At 51.4% G+C, this 19,014-nt stretch overlaps 1 protein-coding gene across 1 annotated transcript in view; it reads left to right on the top strand.

The window, feature by feature from the left end:
• Positions 1-19,014, top strand: part of LOC130479563 (mucin-5B-like) — a 74,258-nt gene that overhangs the window by 30,543 nt on the left and 24,701 nt on the right. Inside the window, exons 26-30 of the mRNA XM_056851961.1 lie at positions 141-269; positions 840-984; positions 2,856-2,899; positions 2,991-3,188; positions 6,956-18,181. Coding sequence (XP_056707939.1) covers positions 141-269; positions 840-984; positions 2,856-2,899; positions 2,991-3,188; positions 6,956-18,181 — 11,742 coding nt within the window. The remainder of the gene's footprint in view (positions 1-140; positions 270-839; positions 985-2,855; positions 2,900-2,990; positions 3,189-6,955; positions 18,182-19,014) is intronic.

The following is a 19,014-nucleotide window of genomic DNA, read 5'->3' as shown; positions in this document are numbered from 1 at the left end:
GCAAGGCTGTCAAAGACAGGACATTTTGGAGGACTTTTCATAGGGTCGCCATGAGTCAGAAGCGACTTGACAGCACTTAACACACACACACATGTTGGAGCATTTGGTTCTAAACACATTTTTTTCCTGGTTCCTCTTAGCTATGTTCTGTGACTATTACAATGCTGAAAGAGAATGCGATTGGCACTACAAGGCCTGTGGAGCTCCGTGCATGAAGACATGTAGGAACCCCAGCGGCAGATGCCTTCATCAGTTACCTGGCTTGGAAGGTAAAACATCTTTTACTGGCTTGTTGTTCTTATTCTCTCCTACTTAGCAATAGCTGGCTCCCATAAGCTCATTTTCTTCGGCTTCCAACAGGGGAGAGCCCTTGGCTCAGTGGCAAACACATGCGTGGCATGCCAGTAGGAGGTGTTCGGAAAGACCCTTCTGTATTAGAGAACGGCATAAGGAAGCTTTATATGTTCTAATACCTTTTTCTAAGCTAAAGTGTAACACATCAGACTATTAGTTAAATGTAGAATCTTGGTCATGAACTTGATAATCTGGCCACCCATCCAAATGTTATAGGCAAGTTTTCAATTTTTGTTTGAAGGTGTTGGTTGCTGTTGCTGTTTGTTAAAATATGAATCAGTGTAAACATGATAACGTCGTGCTTTTTCTTTGCATTGAAGCAACTCACTTGGAAGTATGCAAAAAAGGAGGAAATCCCAGCATTTACACAAAAAATTCAGGAGCACAACTTTTTTAAAAAGTATGGAGGAAATGAAAGGAACTGCTTTTTAGCCACAGATCTATTTTACACCTTCTTGTATATGTATCTCTCTCTCAATTTGCAGGCTGCTACCCATACTGTCCAGCAGATAAGCCATATTTCAATGAAGAGGAGATGAAATGTGTTGATCAGTGTGGCTGCTATGATGCTGAGGATAACTATTATCCACTAGGAACACACATTGACTTAAGAGACACATGTCAGTCATGGTATGTGTATAGTCTAATAACATCAATATAAACCAGTTCAGCAGAGTTTGTGATTAGCTCTATGTGCCCAGTTTCCATTCTGTTTATTCCAAAATGACCTGCTGTGATCCGATATTGACAAAAACAATGGCAGTAGGCCAGAAGTTAATTGGTGAAAGCAATATTTTAAAGTTGATTTTACATAGGCAATAAAAGCTGAGGACCAACATTAAGAAAATATAAAATAATTCTCGCTTACATTTCTGTATCTGAGTTGCAGATAAATTTCTTTTACAGCTTGTCGCTCAAGCGTATTCAGTGCTGACAAACAATATTTGCATCACTTTAAATGAGTTTCTCTGTTCAATAGCCGAATCTGTTGATTCAAAAAATAATCAATTAGATATATTGCCTCCTCTAATTTACCATATGCAAGGGATTATAGCACAATAAACAAATGGTCAAATGGTTCCAGATTAGGAGGGTACCACATATTCTCTTGCATTTTCGAGACTATAGAATATAAGTACAGCAATATTGTGCAACTATTGAGAGTTGGATCTAGCTAGCTTTTTCACTCAGTCTCACCCAATTCCCCTCCTTACTACTGTCCTGGTTCCACGTGGCTTTTGTACATGCAGGTCCTGTGACCCCCCCCCCCAGAGTAGCTTGTTTCTGTGGCCAGAGGGGCGTCCTCATTTTTTCCCACCAGCAGAAAACCTGGTTGATCCAGCTGGGTACGCATATCCATAAGTTTCATTTCTACGTACCCATAGCTGCCTATCCAGATAACAAAATGTTGTTGAATGTTTTTAGAGGGAACAAGATAAAGGTAAATTTAAGAATAACCAAAACATAAGCAACGACAAGAGGAACAATTACAAAAACTCACTTTCTCCAGAAACTGGTGCAACCTGGTGCTCCAGAGACTGGTGCAAGACAGGTTATTCTATATGTAAGGGTGCTATTGAAGTAATGTATGAATGGTGGTGTCCCAAATATAGAAAAGCGTCCCCATTTTAATCTATAAAGATTTTAGCATTTAGAAAACGCATTACAGCTGAAATCGACTTCAATAGAATTATACTCAGTGGGTTGCATCCTGCCCATCAGGAGCAGAAGGTGCTTCCCACCTTCCCAGCACCTCCTGAGATCCCCAGGAAGTCGGTGCTCAGAGTCACAGGATCCCCATGAACAAATGCCGCAGATGCAGTGAAGAGTGAAAATCAGTCCCTTCTTGTTCTGCCCTTGGCAGAGTTTCCAGGATGCAAGATGCTCCATAGGCTCAAGAGTAAAGTGGGGTTGTGTCACCCAATTCACATAGAGAGCCAGCGTGGTGTAGTGGTTAAGACCGGTGGTTTGGAGCGGTGGAGTCTGATGTGGAGAACCGGGTTTGATTCCCCACTCCTCCACATGAGTGGCGGAGGCTAATCTGGTGAACTGGATTTGTTTCCCTACTCCTACACATGAAGCCAGCTGGGTGACCTTGGGCAAGTTACAGCTTTGTTAGAGCTCTCTCAGCCCCACCTACCTCACAGGATGTCTGTTGTGGGGAGGGGAAGGGACGGTGATTGTAAGCTGGTTTGAGTCTTCCTTAAGTGGTAGAGAAAGTCGGCATATAAAAAACCAACTCTCCTTCTCCTTCTCCTTCTTCTCTGCAGCCCCTCTATGCCCCATAGCATTTTATCCAGGGGACTCCAGTGATCCTGAACATTTGCTCTGCGGATATATTGGGGGGGCGGGTAGGGGGGGGGAAAAAGCACCTTCTGCTTGCTTCTCTGGAATCCAGCCCAGTGAAATTAAGCTGCAGAAGAAACTAAGCAGAAAATAAGCAGTAATATGTTTTTTATGGATCTTCACTCTCACGGGGCTTGCTGTTTTTTCCCTTACAGTACATGCACCAGTGAAGGCATAATGTGCAACTACGACGGTCAAGGTAAGTAGTAGAAATTTGTGAATGGCAACTTGAGGGACTTTATCATAGGAAGATGCCTGACTAAAGCCGTTCTTCCTCCTCTAAATTTCAGCCTGCTACTGCCATTATGAAGGGAAGGAATATATCTACAAGCAAGTCATTTACAACACCACAGATGGTCTGGGTTGGTGCATGACTGCAACCTGTGACGTCAATGGAACAATCTACAGAGATGCCTATAAATGTGTAGGACTTACCACCACAGAACCACCATTTACATTTACTACCATCCCATCGACAAGTGGAGCAGGTACTTGTGCCAAGAAACATTGTGCATGTTATAAAATAGTGACCATGCCACATTCATATCAGCGTTGAGATAAATGGGGGGGGGGGGGTTGATGCTGAAATCACTCTTTGTCATTGGAGTTCTGTGACTGGGACTCCCGGTGTATTATATGGCCTAAAAACAGTTGTAGGCAGAGATTAACTCTTCTCCCCCTTGCTATTTCCCAGCCCAAGAACATAAGAACATAAGAAAAGCCCTGCTAGATCAGACCAAGGCCCATCAAGTCCAGCAGTCTGCTCACACAGTGGCCAACCAGGTGCCTCTAGGAAGCCCCCAAACAAGATCATGCTCCTCTGATCCTGGAGATAAATGCCCCCCTCCCCAGCTACTATAAGCCTTGGTAGAAGAAAAAGACAGGCAAAATAGCTGCCTTTTTCTCTACTGGGGCTAAAAGTAGCCATGTGGGGTAAGTTCAGTTTTCCAGTGGAAAAACAATACAGGGAAGAAAGAGGTAAATACCCTCTTCCCCTGTTCTGTAGCCCTGACCTAGACTGGGTCTCTCATTGGCTGTTCTTCAGGGCCAAATAACATGCCAGGAATTCTAGTAATGTGATTCAAATGTTGCATGTAATTTTCCCTCAGGTATCAGTTGGCACATGCTGTCACGTCATCTTACTAAACAAATTAACACATACTAAATTGGTAGGAGCCCTGACCTGGATGGCCCAGGTTAGCCTGATCTCGTCAGATCTCAGAAGCTAAGCAGGGTCAGCCCTGGTTAGTCTTTGGATGGGAGACCACCAAGGAAGTCCAGGGCTGCTGCGCAGAGGAAGGCGCTGGCAAAACAACTCTGTTAGTCTCTTGCCATGAAAACCCCAAAAAGGGGTCGCCATAAGATAGCTGTGACTTGAAGGCACTTCACACACACACACAAATTGGTAGGAAACAGTTTCCTCTTAAAAGGATAAGTGTGTAACACTGAATGCTACAGAGCCTTATGGGCAACTCTATGTGTAGTAACTGAGGGTGATGTTTCTGAAATAAAGGTCCCTGGCTTGGGGGGGGGGGGAACCCAAAAAAAGCTGAATGATGTTCACTCCTCAGAAGTGGTCCAGAGAGTGCTAGTGGAAAGGAAACTTTACATACTTCATTTCATCTATTTATGAGACAACAAAATATAAAAATCTTAAACTCTATGAGATGCTGTCCTTTAGGCTTTGAGAAAATGAGAGAGTCAATAAGGGACTACCAGAATATCATATTATATTATTATAGTTGCCCAGTAAGTACAAGGGAATTATGATTTGATTGAACATGGCATTTGAGAGATCATCTTTGACAGGTGGCATGAAGCCCCGGTTTTTAACATTTAGCAGTAAGGGGGGATTGGCCATTATAGCCATCAGGGAATTTCCCCATGAGCTGATGGTCTGCCCCTGTCCTCCCTCCCACACACATACTTGGGCTGGTCCAGCCCAGGCAAGGGCTCTGTGAAGCCTGGGAAAGGTGGTGCCCAGCCCGGGCAAACGTTGCACAGGCAGGACAAGCAGCACATGCTGCATGGAAGAGAGAGCTATGCACCGCCTAGGGAACACAGTGCCCTGGAGCAGATGAGCTGGGCGCAGCCTGGGGAAGCCTGAGAGAGCCACACATGGCTTGGGGAAGATGGTGTCCGGGCCGAAGTGAGGCAGCACCCAGCCCAGGTGAGCCATGCATGACTCCCGGGCCAGATGAGAAGCGTTCAGAGCTGGCTATGGCATTCAGACAGATGCTCCTAGGCCCAGCAGAGCCACGAGAGGCACCAGCTGGATCTTTCTTCCTTTGCTTCCTCCTTTGTTGGGGCCAAACTAGGTCAGGCCCTGGGGCAGAGCCCTTGTCTGGGGCCTTTTCTTTCTTTCTCCCAAGCTGTCCATGAGTGGCAGGGTGCCTATTATGCAGAATTTCCTCAAAGTGTGCATGTGTGAAGTGCCGTCAAGTCGCAGCCAACTTATGGCGACCCCTTTTGGGGTTTTCATGGCAAGAGACGAACAGAGGTGGTTTGCCGGTGCCTTCCTCTGCACAGCAACCCTGGTCTTCCTTGGTGGTCTCCCATCCAAATACTAACCAGGGCTGACCCTGCTTAGCTTCTGAGATCTGACGAGATCAGGCTAGCCTGGGCCATCCAGGTCAGGGCCAAATTAAAAGTGGGTTGTAATAAACTGACCTATTTGGCCCAGGCTAGCCTGATCTCGTCAGATCTCAGAAGCTAAGCAGGGTCAGCCCTGGTTAGTATTTGGATGGGAGACCACCAAGGAAGACCAGGGTTGCTGTGCAGAGGAAGGCACCGGCAAACCACCTCTGTTCATCTCTTGCCATGAAAACCCCAAAAGGGGTCGCCATGAAAACCCCAAAAGGGGTCGCCATAAGTCAGCTGCGACTTGAAGGGACTTTACACCCACACACAATAAACCAAGCAACGAGCCTTTTGGGGCGGGAAAGTTATTTAATCTGTAGAAAACGAGTGACATTAAAAGGAAACATTTAAAGAACAATATAATTACCATGATAAAAGATCCAGAACAAATGTTGTAGCGGATAGAACAACAAACTCTCTTGAAACGTAGTACCTATATATGAGGCTTGTGGTCTGGAGTCGGCTAGGTAGTCAAGCAGGGATGAGCAATGCCAAGTAAAGCTCAGTCCGTGCCTACAAAGCAACTTGCTCAGAGTCATCAGTTTTGTTCTGCCAGGTGGGACGCTACTGGTCCTTTGTTTTCCCTGATACCTGTGAGTTAGTAGCAGTGATTCAGTGGCACTACAGCTAGATAGCAACATCTTCCTGCAATAGATTGCTATGGTACAAACAGATGGTTTTTTGGTTTTACCAAATTGGTTCGCAAACTAACCTGAAAACATTATTTGTGATTTGGATTTAGTGGCAACACACAAACCGTAGTCTGCTGGGTTGGATGACATGACAAATCATGTTGAACTTCACAAACCATGGTTTGGTTGTGCATCTCAACCATCATATAATGGCCCTGTGACCCACTGAGTCAAATTGCTGATGCCACACAATAGCATAAAAATAAACTGCATTTTAAAATATATGAAACTTCACTTATCAGTATGAAACGTCTGAATTAATTGCATGGGTTTGTTTTGTAATTTATTTAAATTTAATGCAGTAAATGACACATAATTCAGAAATATCACAACAAAATAACTCTACATGTTATACAGCTAGGAAACCATTACTATCTAAGACTTACATTAGATAAGATGCTGAAAGATCCAGCATTGGGATCATGGTGAACGATAGCCATTCTATGGGTGGGGTCATAATTCAGACTAAGAATACACAGGAGGAGAACTGGGAAATTAACCCTTCACCCTTTACCATTTTCTCTACCTCAAATACTGCCTGGAGATGCCGCTTGACCATTGGGTTACTCAGATTATGAATATGATGCTTCTGTGCTTTCACAAACTGAGCAAATACCAACTTCTAGGGGATGAGGTCAGGAAAATGGAGTGCAAGCAAAGCTATAAAACCCTACTCATAGTATCATGGGAATTATAAAAAGGAGAGATGCTATCAGTTTCAGCCTCAAATACAACAATAGCATGTAATTAGGTACATAATACGCATCTTGAATGTATCCTCATAAAGATATAAAATCATTTTCATCTGCATCACTAATTATACAAAACATACCAGAAAAACTGATTTTAAAAATGGAGGGGGGGGGGAAGCCTTACTATAAATTAAAATTAAACAATTGAAAAAATTAACTTCTCTATTACAGAACCAACAACACCAGCAACAACAGCATGTGTACACAAAGTATGTGAATGGTCAGAATGGTATGATGTCAGCTATCCAACATTTGGAGAAAATAACGGAGATTATGAAACACCAGACGATATTAGAGCTAAGGGACACAATTTATGTAAATTTCCAGATGAAGTAGAATGCCGAGCTGAACGATTCCCCAATATAAAACCAGAATACCTTAATCAAAATATACAGTGTACCAAAAAAGGTGGATTAATATGCAATAACAAAGATCAGACACCACCAATGTGCTACAATTACCAAATAAAGTTCTTATGCTGCATCTACACACCATGTGAGATGACATCACCAACACCCATAATCACATCCCATGGAGGAACAACACCTACTGCACCACATTCCACTACATCCCTGGTCAGTGAAAGCACCATTTGCCAGCCTGAATGTTCCTGGACCGCTTGGTTTGACGTGTCCGACCCAACATCCACCAAAAACACTGGCGATATAGAGACCATGGAGGAGATCCGAAAGGCCGGCAACCAGGTCTGCGATAGCCCTCAATACATCGAGTGCCGAGCAGAGGACTACCCTGACGTTGACATCGCTCTTCTTGGACAGACAGTGCAGTGCGACCCCAAAGTTGGCCTGCTGTGCAGAAATGCGGACCAGAAAGGGAAGCTGACTGAGTGTTTGAACTACCAGGTCAGATTCCACTGCTGCGACTACTCACACTGCCGACCAGGAACAACGCCAGGAGCCACAACGACTGCTACCTCCACAAAATTTGCAACCAGCACACCAGGCACCACCCCAGGTCTAACAAGTAGTCCTCCGTCCTCCTCCATGGGTTCCACACCTCCTCCCACCTTGTGGACAACCACTCTAGGCACTACAGTTGTGGCCACAAGCCCAGGAAAGGAGACGACAACAACCCTTTCAACACCTCTTTCCACCATCCAAGTGACAACACCAGGCTTTGTCAGCACACCTTCAGTAAGCTCGGCAGGCGTTTCCACCTCGACAGCCACGTCCCTGCAATCGACACCCGTATCCAAGCCAACGGGTTCGGTACCGACGGAGTCGACCTCGCCTCAAGTAACCACCACCTCTGTCATCACAACCACTACCCTCCCACCCTCAGGTTCCACCTCACCTTCGGCCACCTCCACCATTTGCCAGCCTGAATGTTCCTGGACCGCTTGGATGGACGTGTCCCAGCCAGAATCCGCCCCAAGCAGCGGCGATGTGGAGACCATAGAGGCGATCCGAGAGGCCGGGAAACACGTCTGCGATAGCCCTCAATACATCGAGTGCCGAGCAGAGGACTACCCTGACGTTGACATCGCTCTTCTTGGACAGACAGTGCAGTGCAACCCCAAAGTTGGCCTGCTGTGCAGAAATGCGGACCAGAAAGGGAAGCTCCCGATGTGTTTGAACTACCAGGCCAGATTCCACTGCTGTGACTACTCACGCTGCCGACCGGGAACAACGCCAGGAACCACCACAACTGCTACCTCCACAAAACACGCAACCAGCACGCTGGGCACCACCCCAGGTCTAACAAGCAGTCCTCCATCCTCCTCCACGGCCTCCACACCTCCTCCCATCTTGTGGACGACCACTCAGGGCACTACAGTTGTGGCCACAAGCCCAGGAAAGGAGACGACAACAACCCTTTCAACACCTCTTTCCACCATCCAAGTGACAACACCAGGCTCCGTCAGCACACCTTCACTCAGCTCGGCAGGCGTCTCTACCTCGACAGCCACGTCCCTGCAATCGACACCCGTATCCATGCCAACGGGTTCGGTACCGACGGAGTCGACCTCGCCTCAAGTAACCACCACCTCTGTCATCACAACCACTACCCTCCCAGCCTCAGGTTCCACCTCACCTTCGGCCACCTCCACCATTTGCCAGCCTGAATGTTCCTGGACCGCTTGGATGGACGTGTCCCAGCCAGAATCCGCCCCAAGCAGCGGCGATGTGGAGACCATAGAGGCGATCCAAGAGGCCGGGAAACACGTCTGCGATAGCCCTCAATACATCGAGTGCCGAGCAGAGGACTACCCTGATGTTGACATCGCTCTTCTTGGACAGACAGTGCAGTGCGACCCCAAAGTTGGCCTGCTGTGCAGAAATGCGGACCAGAAAGGGAAGCTCCCGATGTGTTTGAACTACCAGGCCAGATTCCACTGCTGCGACTACTCACACTGCCAACCGGGAACAACGCCAGGAGCCACAACGACTGCTACCTCCACAAAACACGCAACCAGCATGCCGGGCACCACCCCAGGTCTAACAAGCAGTCCTCCATCCTCCTCCACGGCCTCAACACCTCCTCCCATCTTGTGGACGACCACTCAGGGCACTACAATTTTGGCCACAAGTCCAGGAAAGGAGACGACAACAACCCTTTCAACACCTCTTTCCACCATCCAAGTGACAACACCAGGCTCCGTCAGCACACCTTCAGTCAGCTCGGCAGGCGTCTCTACCTTGACAGCCACGTCCCTGCAATCGACACCCGTATCCAAGCCAACGGGTTCGGTACCGACGGAGTCGACCTCGCCTCAAGTAACCACCACCTCTGTCATCACAACCACTACCCTCCCACCCTCAGGTTCCACCTCACCTTCGGCCACCTCCACCATTTGCCAGCCTGAATGTTCCTGGACCGCTTGGATGGACGTGTCCCAGCCAGAATCCGCCCCAAGCAGCGGCGATGTGGAGACCATAGAGGCGATCCGAGAGGCCGGGAAACACGTCTGCGATAGCCCTCAATACATCGAGTGCCGAGCAGAGGACTACCCTGACGTTGACATCGCTCTTCTTGGACAGACAGTGCAGTGCAACCCCAAAGTTGGCCTGCTGTGCAGAAATGCGGACCAGAAAGGGAAGCTCCCGATGTGTTTGAACTACCAGGCCAGATTCCACTGCTGTGACTACTCACGCTGCCGACCGGGAACAACGCCAGGAACCACCACAACTGCTACCTCCACAAAACACGCAACCAGCACGCTGGGCACCACCCCAGGTCTAACAAGCAGTCCTCCATCCTCCTCCACGGCCTCCACACCTCCTCCCATCTTGTGGACGACCACTCAGGGCACTACAGTTGTGGCCACAAGCCCAGGAAAGGAGACGACAACAACCCTTTCAACACCTCTTTCCACCATCCAAGTGACAACACCAGGCTCCGTCAGCACACCTTCACTCAGCTCGGCAGGCGTCTCTACCTCGACAGCCACGTCCCTGCAATCGACACCCGTATCCAAGCCAACGGGTTCGGTACCGACGGAGTCGACCTCGCCTCAAGTAACCACCACCTCTGTCATCACAACCACTACCCTCCCAGCCTCAGGTTCCACCTCACCTTCGGCCACCTCCACCATTTGCCAGCCTGAATGTTCCTGGACCGCTTGGATGGACGTGTCCCAGCCAGAATCCGCCCCAAGCAGCGGCGATGTGGAGACCATAGAGGCGATCCAAGAGGCCGGGAAACACGTCTGCGATAGCCCTCAATACATCGAGTGCCGAGCAGAGGACTACCCTGATGTTGACATCGCTCTTCTTGGACAGACAGTGCAGTGCGACCCCAAAGTTGGCCTGCTGTGCAGAAATGCGGACCAGAAAGGGAAGCTCCCGATGTGTTTGAACTACCAGGCCAGATTCCACTGCTGCGACTACTCACACTGCCAACCGGGAACAACGCCAGGAGCCACAACGACTGCTACCTCCACAAAACACGCAACCAGCATGCCGGGCACCACCCCAGGTCTAACAAGAAGTCCTCCATCCTCCTCCACGGCCTCAACACCTCCTCCCATCTTGTGGACGACCACTCAGGGCACTACAATTTTGGCCACAAGTCCAGGAAAGGAGACGACAACAACCCTTTCAACACCTCTTTCCACCATCCAAGTGACAACACCAGGCTCCGTCAGCACACCTTCAGTCAGCTCGGCAGGCGTCTCTACCTTGACAGCCACGTCCCTGCAATCGACACCCGTATCCAAGCCAACGGGTTCGGTACCGACGGAGTCGACCTCGCCTCAAGTAACCACCACCTCTGTCATCACAACCACTACCCTCCCACCCTCAGGTTCCACCTCACCTTCGGCCACCTCCACCATTTGCCAGCCTGAATGTTCCTGGACCGCTTGGATGGACGTGTCCCAGCCAGAATCCGCCCCAAGCAGCGGCGATGTGGAGACCATAGAGGCGATCCGAGAGGCCGGGAAACACGTCTGCGATAGCCCTCAATACATCGAGTGCCGAGCAGAGGACTACCCTGACGTTGACATCGCTCTTCTTGGACAGACAGTGCAGTGCGACCCCAAAGTTGGCCTGCTGTGCAGAAATGCGGACCAGAAAGGGAAGCTCCCGATGTGTTTGAACTACCAGGCCAGATTCCACTGCTGCGACTACTCACGCTGCCGACCGGGAACAACGCCAGGAGCCACAACGACTGCTACCTCCACAAAACATGCAACCAGGACGCCGGGCACCACCCCAGGTCTAACAAGCAGTCCTCCATCCTCCTCCACGGCCTCCACACCTCCTCCCATCTTGTGGACGACCACTCAGGGCACTACAGTTTTGGCCACAAGTCCAGGAAAGGAGACGACAACAACCCTTTCAACACCTCTTTCCACCATCCAAGTGACAACACCAGGCTCCGTCAGCACACCTTCAGTCAGCTCGGCAGGCGTCTCCACCTCGACAGCCACGTCCCTGCAATCGACACCCGTATCCAAGCCAACGGGTTCGGTACCGACGGAGTCGACCTCGCCTCAAGTAACCACCACCTCTGTCATCACAACCACTACCCTCCCACCCTCAGGTTCCACCTCACCTTCGGCCACCTCCACTATTTGCCAGCCTGAATGTTCCTGGACCGCTTGGATGGACGTGTCCCAGCCAGAATCCGCCCCAAGCAGCGGCGATGTGGAGACCATAGAGGCGATCCGAGAGGCCGGGAAACACGTCTGCGATAGCCCTCAATACATCGAGTGCCGAGCAGAGGACTACCCTGATGTTGACATCGCTCTTCTTGGACAGACAGTGCAGTGCGACCCCAAAGTTGGCCTGCTGTGCAGAAATGCGGACCAGAAAGGGAAGCTCCCGATGTGTTTGAACTACCAGGCCAGATTCCACTGCTGCGACTACTCACGCTGCCGACCGGGAACAACGCCAGGAGCCACAACGACTGCTACCTCCACAAAACATGCAACCAGGGCGCCGGGCACCACCCCAGGTCTAACAAGCAGTCCTCCATCCTCCTCCACGGCCTCCACACCTCCTCCCATCTTGTGGACGACCACTCGGGGCACTACAGTTGTGGCCACAAGTCCAGGAAAGGAGACGACAACAACCCTTTCAACACCTCTTTCCACCATCCAAGTGACAACACTAGGCTCCGTCAGCACACCTTCAGTCAGCTCGGCAGGCGTCTCTACCTCGACAGCCACGTCCCTGCAATCGACACCCGTATCCAAGCCAACGGGTTCGGTACCAACGGAGTCGACCTCGCCTCAAGTAACCACCACCTCTATCATCACAACCACTACCCTCCCACCCTCAGGTTCCACCTCACCTTCGGCCACCTCCACCATTTGCCAGCCTGAATGTTCCTGGACCGCTTGGATGGACGTGTCCCAGCCAGAATCCACCCCAAGCAGCGGCGATGTGGAGACCATAGAGACGATCCGAGAGGCCGGGAAACACGTCTGCGATAGCCCTCAATACATCGAGTGCCGAGCAGAGGACTACCCTGACGTTGACATCGCTCTTCTTGGACAGACAGTGCAGTGCGACCCCAAAGTTGGCCTGCTGTGCAGAAATGCGGACCAGAAAGGGAAGCTCCCGATGTGTTTGAACTACCAGGCCAGATTCCACTGCTGCGACTACTCACGCTGCCGACCGGGAACAACGCCAGGAGCCACAACGACTGCTACCTCCACAAAACACGCAACCAGCACGCCGGGCACCACCCCAGGTCTAACAAGCAGTCCTCCATCCTCCTCCACGGCCTCCACACCTCCTCCCATCTTGTGGACGACCACTCAGGGCACTACAGTTTTGGCCACAAGTCCAGGAAAGGAGACGACAACAACCCTTTCAACACCTCTTTCCACCATCCAAGTGACAACACCAGGCTCCGTCAGCACACCTTCAGTCAGCTCGGCAGGCGTCTCTACCTCGACAGCCACGTCCCTGCAATCGACACCCATATCCAAGCCAACAGGTTCGGTACCGACGGAGTCGACCTCGCCTCAAGTAACCACCACCTCTGTCATCACAACCACTACCCTCCCACCCTCAGGTTCCACCTCACCTTCGGCCACCTCCACCATTTGCCAGCCTGAATGTTCCTGGACCGCTTGGATGGACGTGTCCCAGCCAGAATCCGCCCCAAGCAGCGGCGATGTGGAGACCATAGAGGCGATCCGAGAGGCCGGGAAACACGTCTGCGATAGCCCTCAATACATCGAGTGCCGAGCAGAGGACTACCCTGACGTTGACATCGCTCTTCTTGGACAGACAGTGCAGTGCGACCCCAAAGTTGGCCTGCTGTGCAGAAATGCGGACCAGAAAGGGAAGCTCCCGATGTGTTTGAACTACCAGGCCAGATTCCACTGCTGCGACTACTCACGCTGCCGACCGGGAACAACGCCAGGAGCCACAACGACTGCTACCTCCACAAAACACGCAACCAGCACGCTGGGCACCACCCCAGGTCTAACAAGCAGTCCTCCATCCTCCTCCACGGCCTCCACACCTCCTCCCATCTTGTGGACGACCACTCAGGGCACTACAGTTGTGGCCACAAGTCCAGGAAAGGAGACGACAACAACCCTTTCAACACCTCTTTCCACCATCCAAGTGACAACACCAGGCTCCGTCAGCACACCTTCAGTCAGCTCGGCAGGCGTCTCCACCTCGACAGCCACGTCCCTGCAATCGACACCCGTATCCAAGCCAACGGGTTCGGTACCGACGGAGTCGACCTCGCCTCAAGTAACCACCACCTCTGTCATCACAACCACTACCCTCCCACCCTCAGGTTCCACCTCACCTTCGGCCACCTCCACCATTTGCCAGCCTGAATGTTCCTGGACCGCTTGGATGGACGTGTCCCAGCCAGAATCCGCCCCAAGCAGCGGCGATGTGGAGACCATAGAGGCGATCCGAGAGGCCGGGAAACACGTCTGCGATAGCCCTCAATACATCGAGTGCCGAGCAGAGGACTACCCTGACGTTGACATCGCTCTTCTTGGACAGACAGTGCAGTGCGACCCCAAAGTTGGCCTGCTGTGCAGAAATGCGGACCAGAAAGGGAAGCTCCCGATGTGTTTGAACTACCAGGCCAGATTCCACTGCTGCGACTACTCACGCTGCCGACCGGGAACAACGCCAGGAGCCACAACGACTGCTACCTCCACAAAACACGCAACCAGCACACCGGGCACCACCCCAGGTCTAACAAGCAGTCCTCCATCCTCCTCCACGGCCTCCACACCTCCTCCCATCTTGTGGACGACCACTCAGGGCACTACAGTTTTGGCCACAAGTCCAGGAAAGGAGACGACAACAACCCTTTCAACGCCTCTTTCCACCATCCAAGTGACAATACCAGGCTCCGTCAGCACACCTTCAGTCAGCTCGGCAGGCGTCTCTACCTCGACAGCCACGTCCCTGCAATCGACACCCGTATCCAAGCCAACGGGTTCGGTACCGACGGAGTCGACCTCGCCTCAAGTAACCACCACCTCTGTCATCACAACCACTACCCTCCCAGCCTCAGGTTCCACCTCACCTTCAGCCACCTCCACCATTTGCCAGCCTGAATGTTCCTGGACCGCTTGGATGGACGTGTCCCAGCCAGAATCCGCCCCAAGCAGCGGCGATGTGGAGACCATAGAGGCGATCCGAGAGGCCGGGAAACACGTCTGCGATAGCCCTCAATACATCGAGTGCCGAGCAGAGGACTACCCTGACGTTGACATCGCTCTTCTTGGACAGACAGTGCAGTGTGACCCCAAAGTTGGCCTGCTGTGCAGAAATGCGGACCAGAAAGGGAAGCTCCCGATGTGTTTGAACTACCAGGCCAGATTCCACTGCTGCGACTACTCACGCTGCCGACCGGGAACAACGCCAGGAGCCACAACGACTGCTACCTCCACAAAACACGCAACCAGCACGCTGGGCACCACCCCAGGTCTAACAAGCAGTCCTCCATCCTCCTCCACGGCCTCCACACCTCCTCCCATCTTGTGGACGACCACTCAGGGCACTACAGTTGTGGCCACAAGTCCAGGAAAGGAGACGACAACAACCCTTTCAACACCTCTTTCCACCATCCAAGTGACAACACCAGGCTCCGTCAGCACACCTTCAGTCAGCTCGGCAGGCGTCTCCACCTCGACAGCCACGTCCCTGCAATCGACACCCGTATCCAAGCCAACGGGTTCGGTACCGACGGAGTCGACCTCGCCTCAAGTAACCACCACCTCTGTCATCACAACCACTACCCTCCCACCCTCAGGTTCCACCTCACCTTCGGCCACCTCCACCATTTGCCAGCCTGAATGTTCCTGGACCGCTTGGATGGACGTGTCCCAGCCAGAATCCGCCCCAAGCAGCGGCGATGTGGAGACCATAGAGGCGATCCGAGAGGCCGGGAAACACGTCTGCGATAGCCCTCAATACATCGAGTGCCGAGCAGAGGACTACCCTGACGTTGACATCGCTCTTCTTGGACAGACAGTGCAGTGCGACCCCAAAGTTGGCCTGCTGTGCAGAAATGCGGACCAGAAAGGGAAGCTCCCGATGTGTTTGAACTACCAGGCCAGATTCCACTGCTGCGACTACTCACGCTGCCGACCGGGAACAACGCCAGGAGCCACAACGACTGCTACCTCCACAAAACATGCAACCAGGACGCCGGGCACCACCCCAGGTCTAACAAGCAGTCCTCCATCCTCCTCCACGGCCTCCACACCTCCTCCCATCTTGTGGACGACCACTCAGGGCACTACAGTTTTGGCCACAAGTCCAGGAAAGGAGACGACAACAACCCTTTCAACACCTCTTTCCACCATCCAAGTGACAACACCAGGCTCCGTCAGCACACCTTCAGTCAGCTCGGCAGGCATCTCCACCTCGACAGCCACGTCCCTGCAATCGACACCCGTATCCAAGCCAACGGGTTCGGTACCGACGGAGTCGACCTCGCCTCAAGTAACCACCACCTCTGTCATCACAACCACTACCCTCCCACCCTCAGGTTCCACCTCACCTTCGGCCACCTCCACCATTTGCCAGCCTGAATGTTCCTGGACCGCTTGGATGGACGTGTCCCAGCCAGAATCCGCCCCAAGCAGCGGCGATGTGGAGACCATAGAGGCGATCCGAGAGGCCGGGAAACACGTCTGTGATAGCCCTCAATACATCGAGTGCCGAGCAGAGGACTACCCTGACGTTGACATCGCTCTTCTTGGACAGACAGTGCAGTGCGACCCCAAAGTTGGCCTGCTGTGCAGAAATGCGGACCAGAAAGGGAAGCTCCCGATGTGTTTGAACTACCAGGCCAGATTCCACTGCTGCGACTACTCACGCTGCCGACCGGGAACAACGCCAGGAGCCACAACGACTGCTACCTCCACAAAACACGCAACCAGCACACCGGGCACCACCCCAGGTCTAACAAGCAGTCCTCCATCCTCCTCCACGGCCTCCACGCCTCCTCCCATCTTGTGGACGACCACTCGGGGCACTACAGTTTTGGCCACAAGTCCAGGAAAGGAGTCGACAACAACCCTTTCAACACCTCTTTCCACCATCCAAGTGACGACACCAGGCTCCGTCAGCACACCTTCAGTCAGCTCGGCAGGCGTCTCTACCTCGACAGCCACGTCCCTGCAATCGACACCCGTATCCAAGCCAACGGGTTCGGTACCGACGGAGTCGACCTCGCCTGAAGTAACCACCACCTCTGTCATCACAACCACTACCCTCCCAGCCTCAGGTTCCACCTCACCTTCAGCCACCTCCACCATTTGCCAGCCTGAATGTTCGTGGACCGCTTGGATGGACGTATCCCAGCCAGAATCCGCCCCAAGCAGCGGCGATGTGGAGACCATAGAGGCGATCCGAGAGGCCGGGAAACACGTCTGCGATAGCCCTCAATACATCGAGTGCCGAGCAGAGGACTACCCTGATGTTGACATCGCTCTTCTTGGACAGACAGTGCAGTGCGACCCCAAAGTTGGCTTGCTGTGCAGAAATGCGGACCAGAAAGGGAAGCTCCCGATGTGTTTGAACTACCAGGCCAGATTCCACTGCTGCGACTACTCACGCTGCCGACCGGGAACAACGCCAGGAGCCACAACGACTGCTACCTCCACAAAACACGCAACCAGCACGCCGGGCACCACCCCAGGTCTAACAAGCAGTCCTCCATCCTCCTCCACGGCCTCCACACCTCCTCCCATCTTGTGGACGACCACTCGGGGCACTACAGTTGTGGCCACAAGTCCAGGAAAGGAGACTACAACAACCCTTTCAACGCCTCTTTCCACCATCCAAGTGACAACACCAGGCTCCGTCAGCACACCTTCAGTCAGCTCGGCAGGCGTCTCTACCTCGACAGCCACGACCCTGCAATCGACACCCGTATCCAAGCCTACAGGTTCGGTACCGACCGAGTCGACCTCGCCTCAAGTAACCACCACCTCTGTCATCACAACCACTACCCTCCCGCCCTCAGGTTCCACCTCACCTTTGGTCAGTGAACCGACCTCCACAAAACACGCAACCAGCACGCCGGGCACCACCCCAGGTCTAACAAGCAGTCCTCCGTCCTCCTCCACAGGCTCCACACCTCCTCCCACCTTGTGGACAACCACTCAGGGCACTACAGTTGTGGCCACAAGTCCAGGAAAGGAAACGACCACAACCCTTTCAACACCTCTTTCCACCACCCATGTTCCAACACCAGGCTCCATCAGCACACCTTCAGTCAGCTCGGCAACCGTCTCCTCTTCGCCAGCCACGTCCCTGCAATCGACATCTGTATCCAAGCCGACGGGTTCGGTACCGACTAAGAGGACTACACTAGAGGTCTCCAGCACTCCTTTTGGGCAACATACTTCTCCTCTTCCGTTGGTTTCTACTAGTGTGGGAGTCACTGAAACGTCACCTTCTTTGTCTTCTGCATATACATCTATAGGTATGTTATCTTTTTCTAATTGTCCATTCAGTCCAATTTGTGTAGTATCCATAACCCTTCTGACATCCTTTCCTTCTTTAACAGGTTCCATATTTCCATGTATTGTATTTAAAATTCCTAAAATTTCTCCTGATTTGGTGTTCAGGAAGTGTTACAATAATCATAGGGAAATTGAGAATTTTTGTTATTCCTTTTTTATATATATATCAAATTTGAGTTATACATCCTTTTATTTTTTTATCAATGTGTACATTTTCTGGTATTGCAATAGTAGTGATACACTAAAGCATTTCACTCCAAGATTTTTGTATGTGGTCAGTGGTTTTTCAGTTATCTGACAAGGGTGAGAAACTACTCATCCCAGTCTGTTAGGTACGTATGTATAATTTCATACAGAGCACCCATGTTTTTGTTACAGCTTTGCTCATCAGAAAGAAGCCTTCTGAAGGTGCCACCCTGAAAACAGACTAAACCGGCAACTGCCCATTCACAGTCTGCCTGTGGCTATCAGGGAATCCCCCACATTTGTGTCATTTTTCAAAACGTGCAAACGGAATTGTTCAGGAGGGCATTCTTGTAGTGGGAGTGGAGCTGCTGTGTAATGTCAGCTCGGGACTCCAAACTGCCAAGTTCTGCGCCGTTTCTATTAAAATATGCAGAACTTTAATAGAAAATGATTGTTACAATATTTTAACAATTTTATCAATTTTAAGGTGATAATTTTAATCAGGGGTTGCTTTTATTGATCTTACACCTTTATATGTACTAGCAGTCTGTGATTTTTGCGGCGCAAAAGTATTGAGTCTGGAAATTTTGATGTATTGGCACATCAA

This window comes from Euleptes europaea, chromosome 6 (assembly GCF_029931775.1).
Source record: "Euleptes europaea isolate rEulEur1 chromosome 6, rEulEur1.hap1, whole genome shotgun sequence".
Classification (NCBI taxonomy): domain Eukaryota; kingdom Metazoa; phylum Chordata; class Lepidosauria; order Squamata; family Sphaerodactylidae; genus Euleptes; species Euleptes europaea.
Note: the sequence above shows the minus strand (reverse complement) of the source record. Positions and strands in the feature narration are given on the sequence as shown.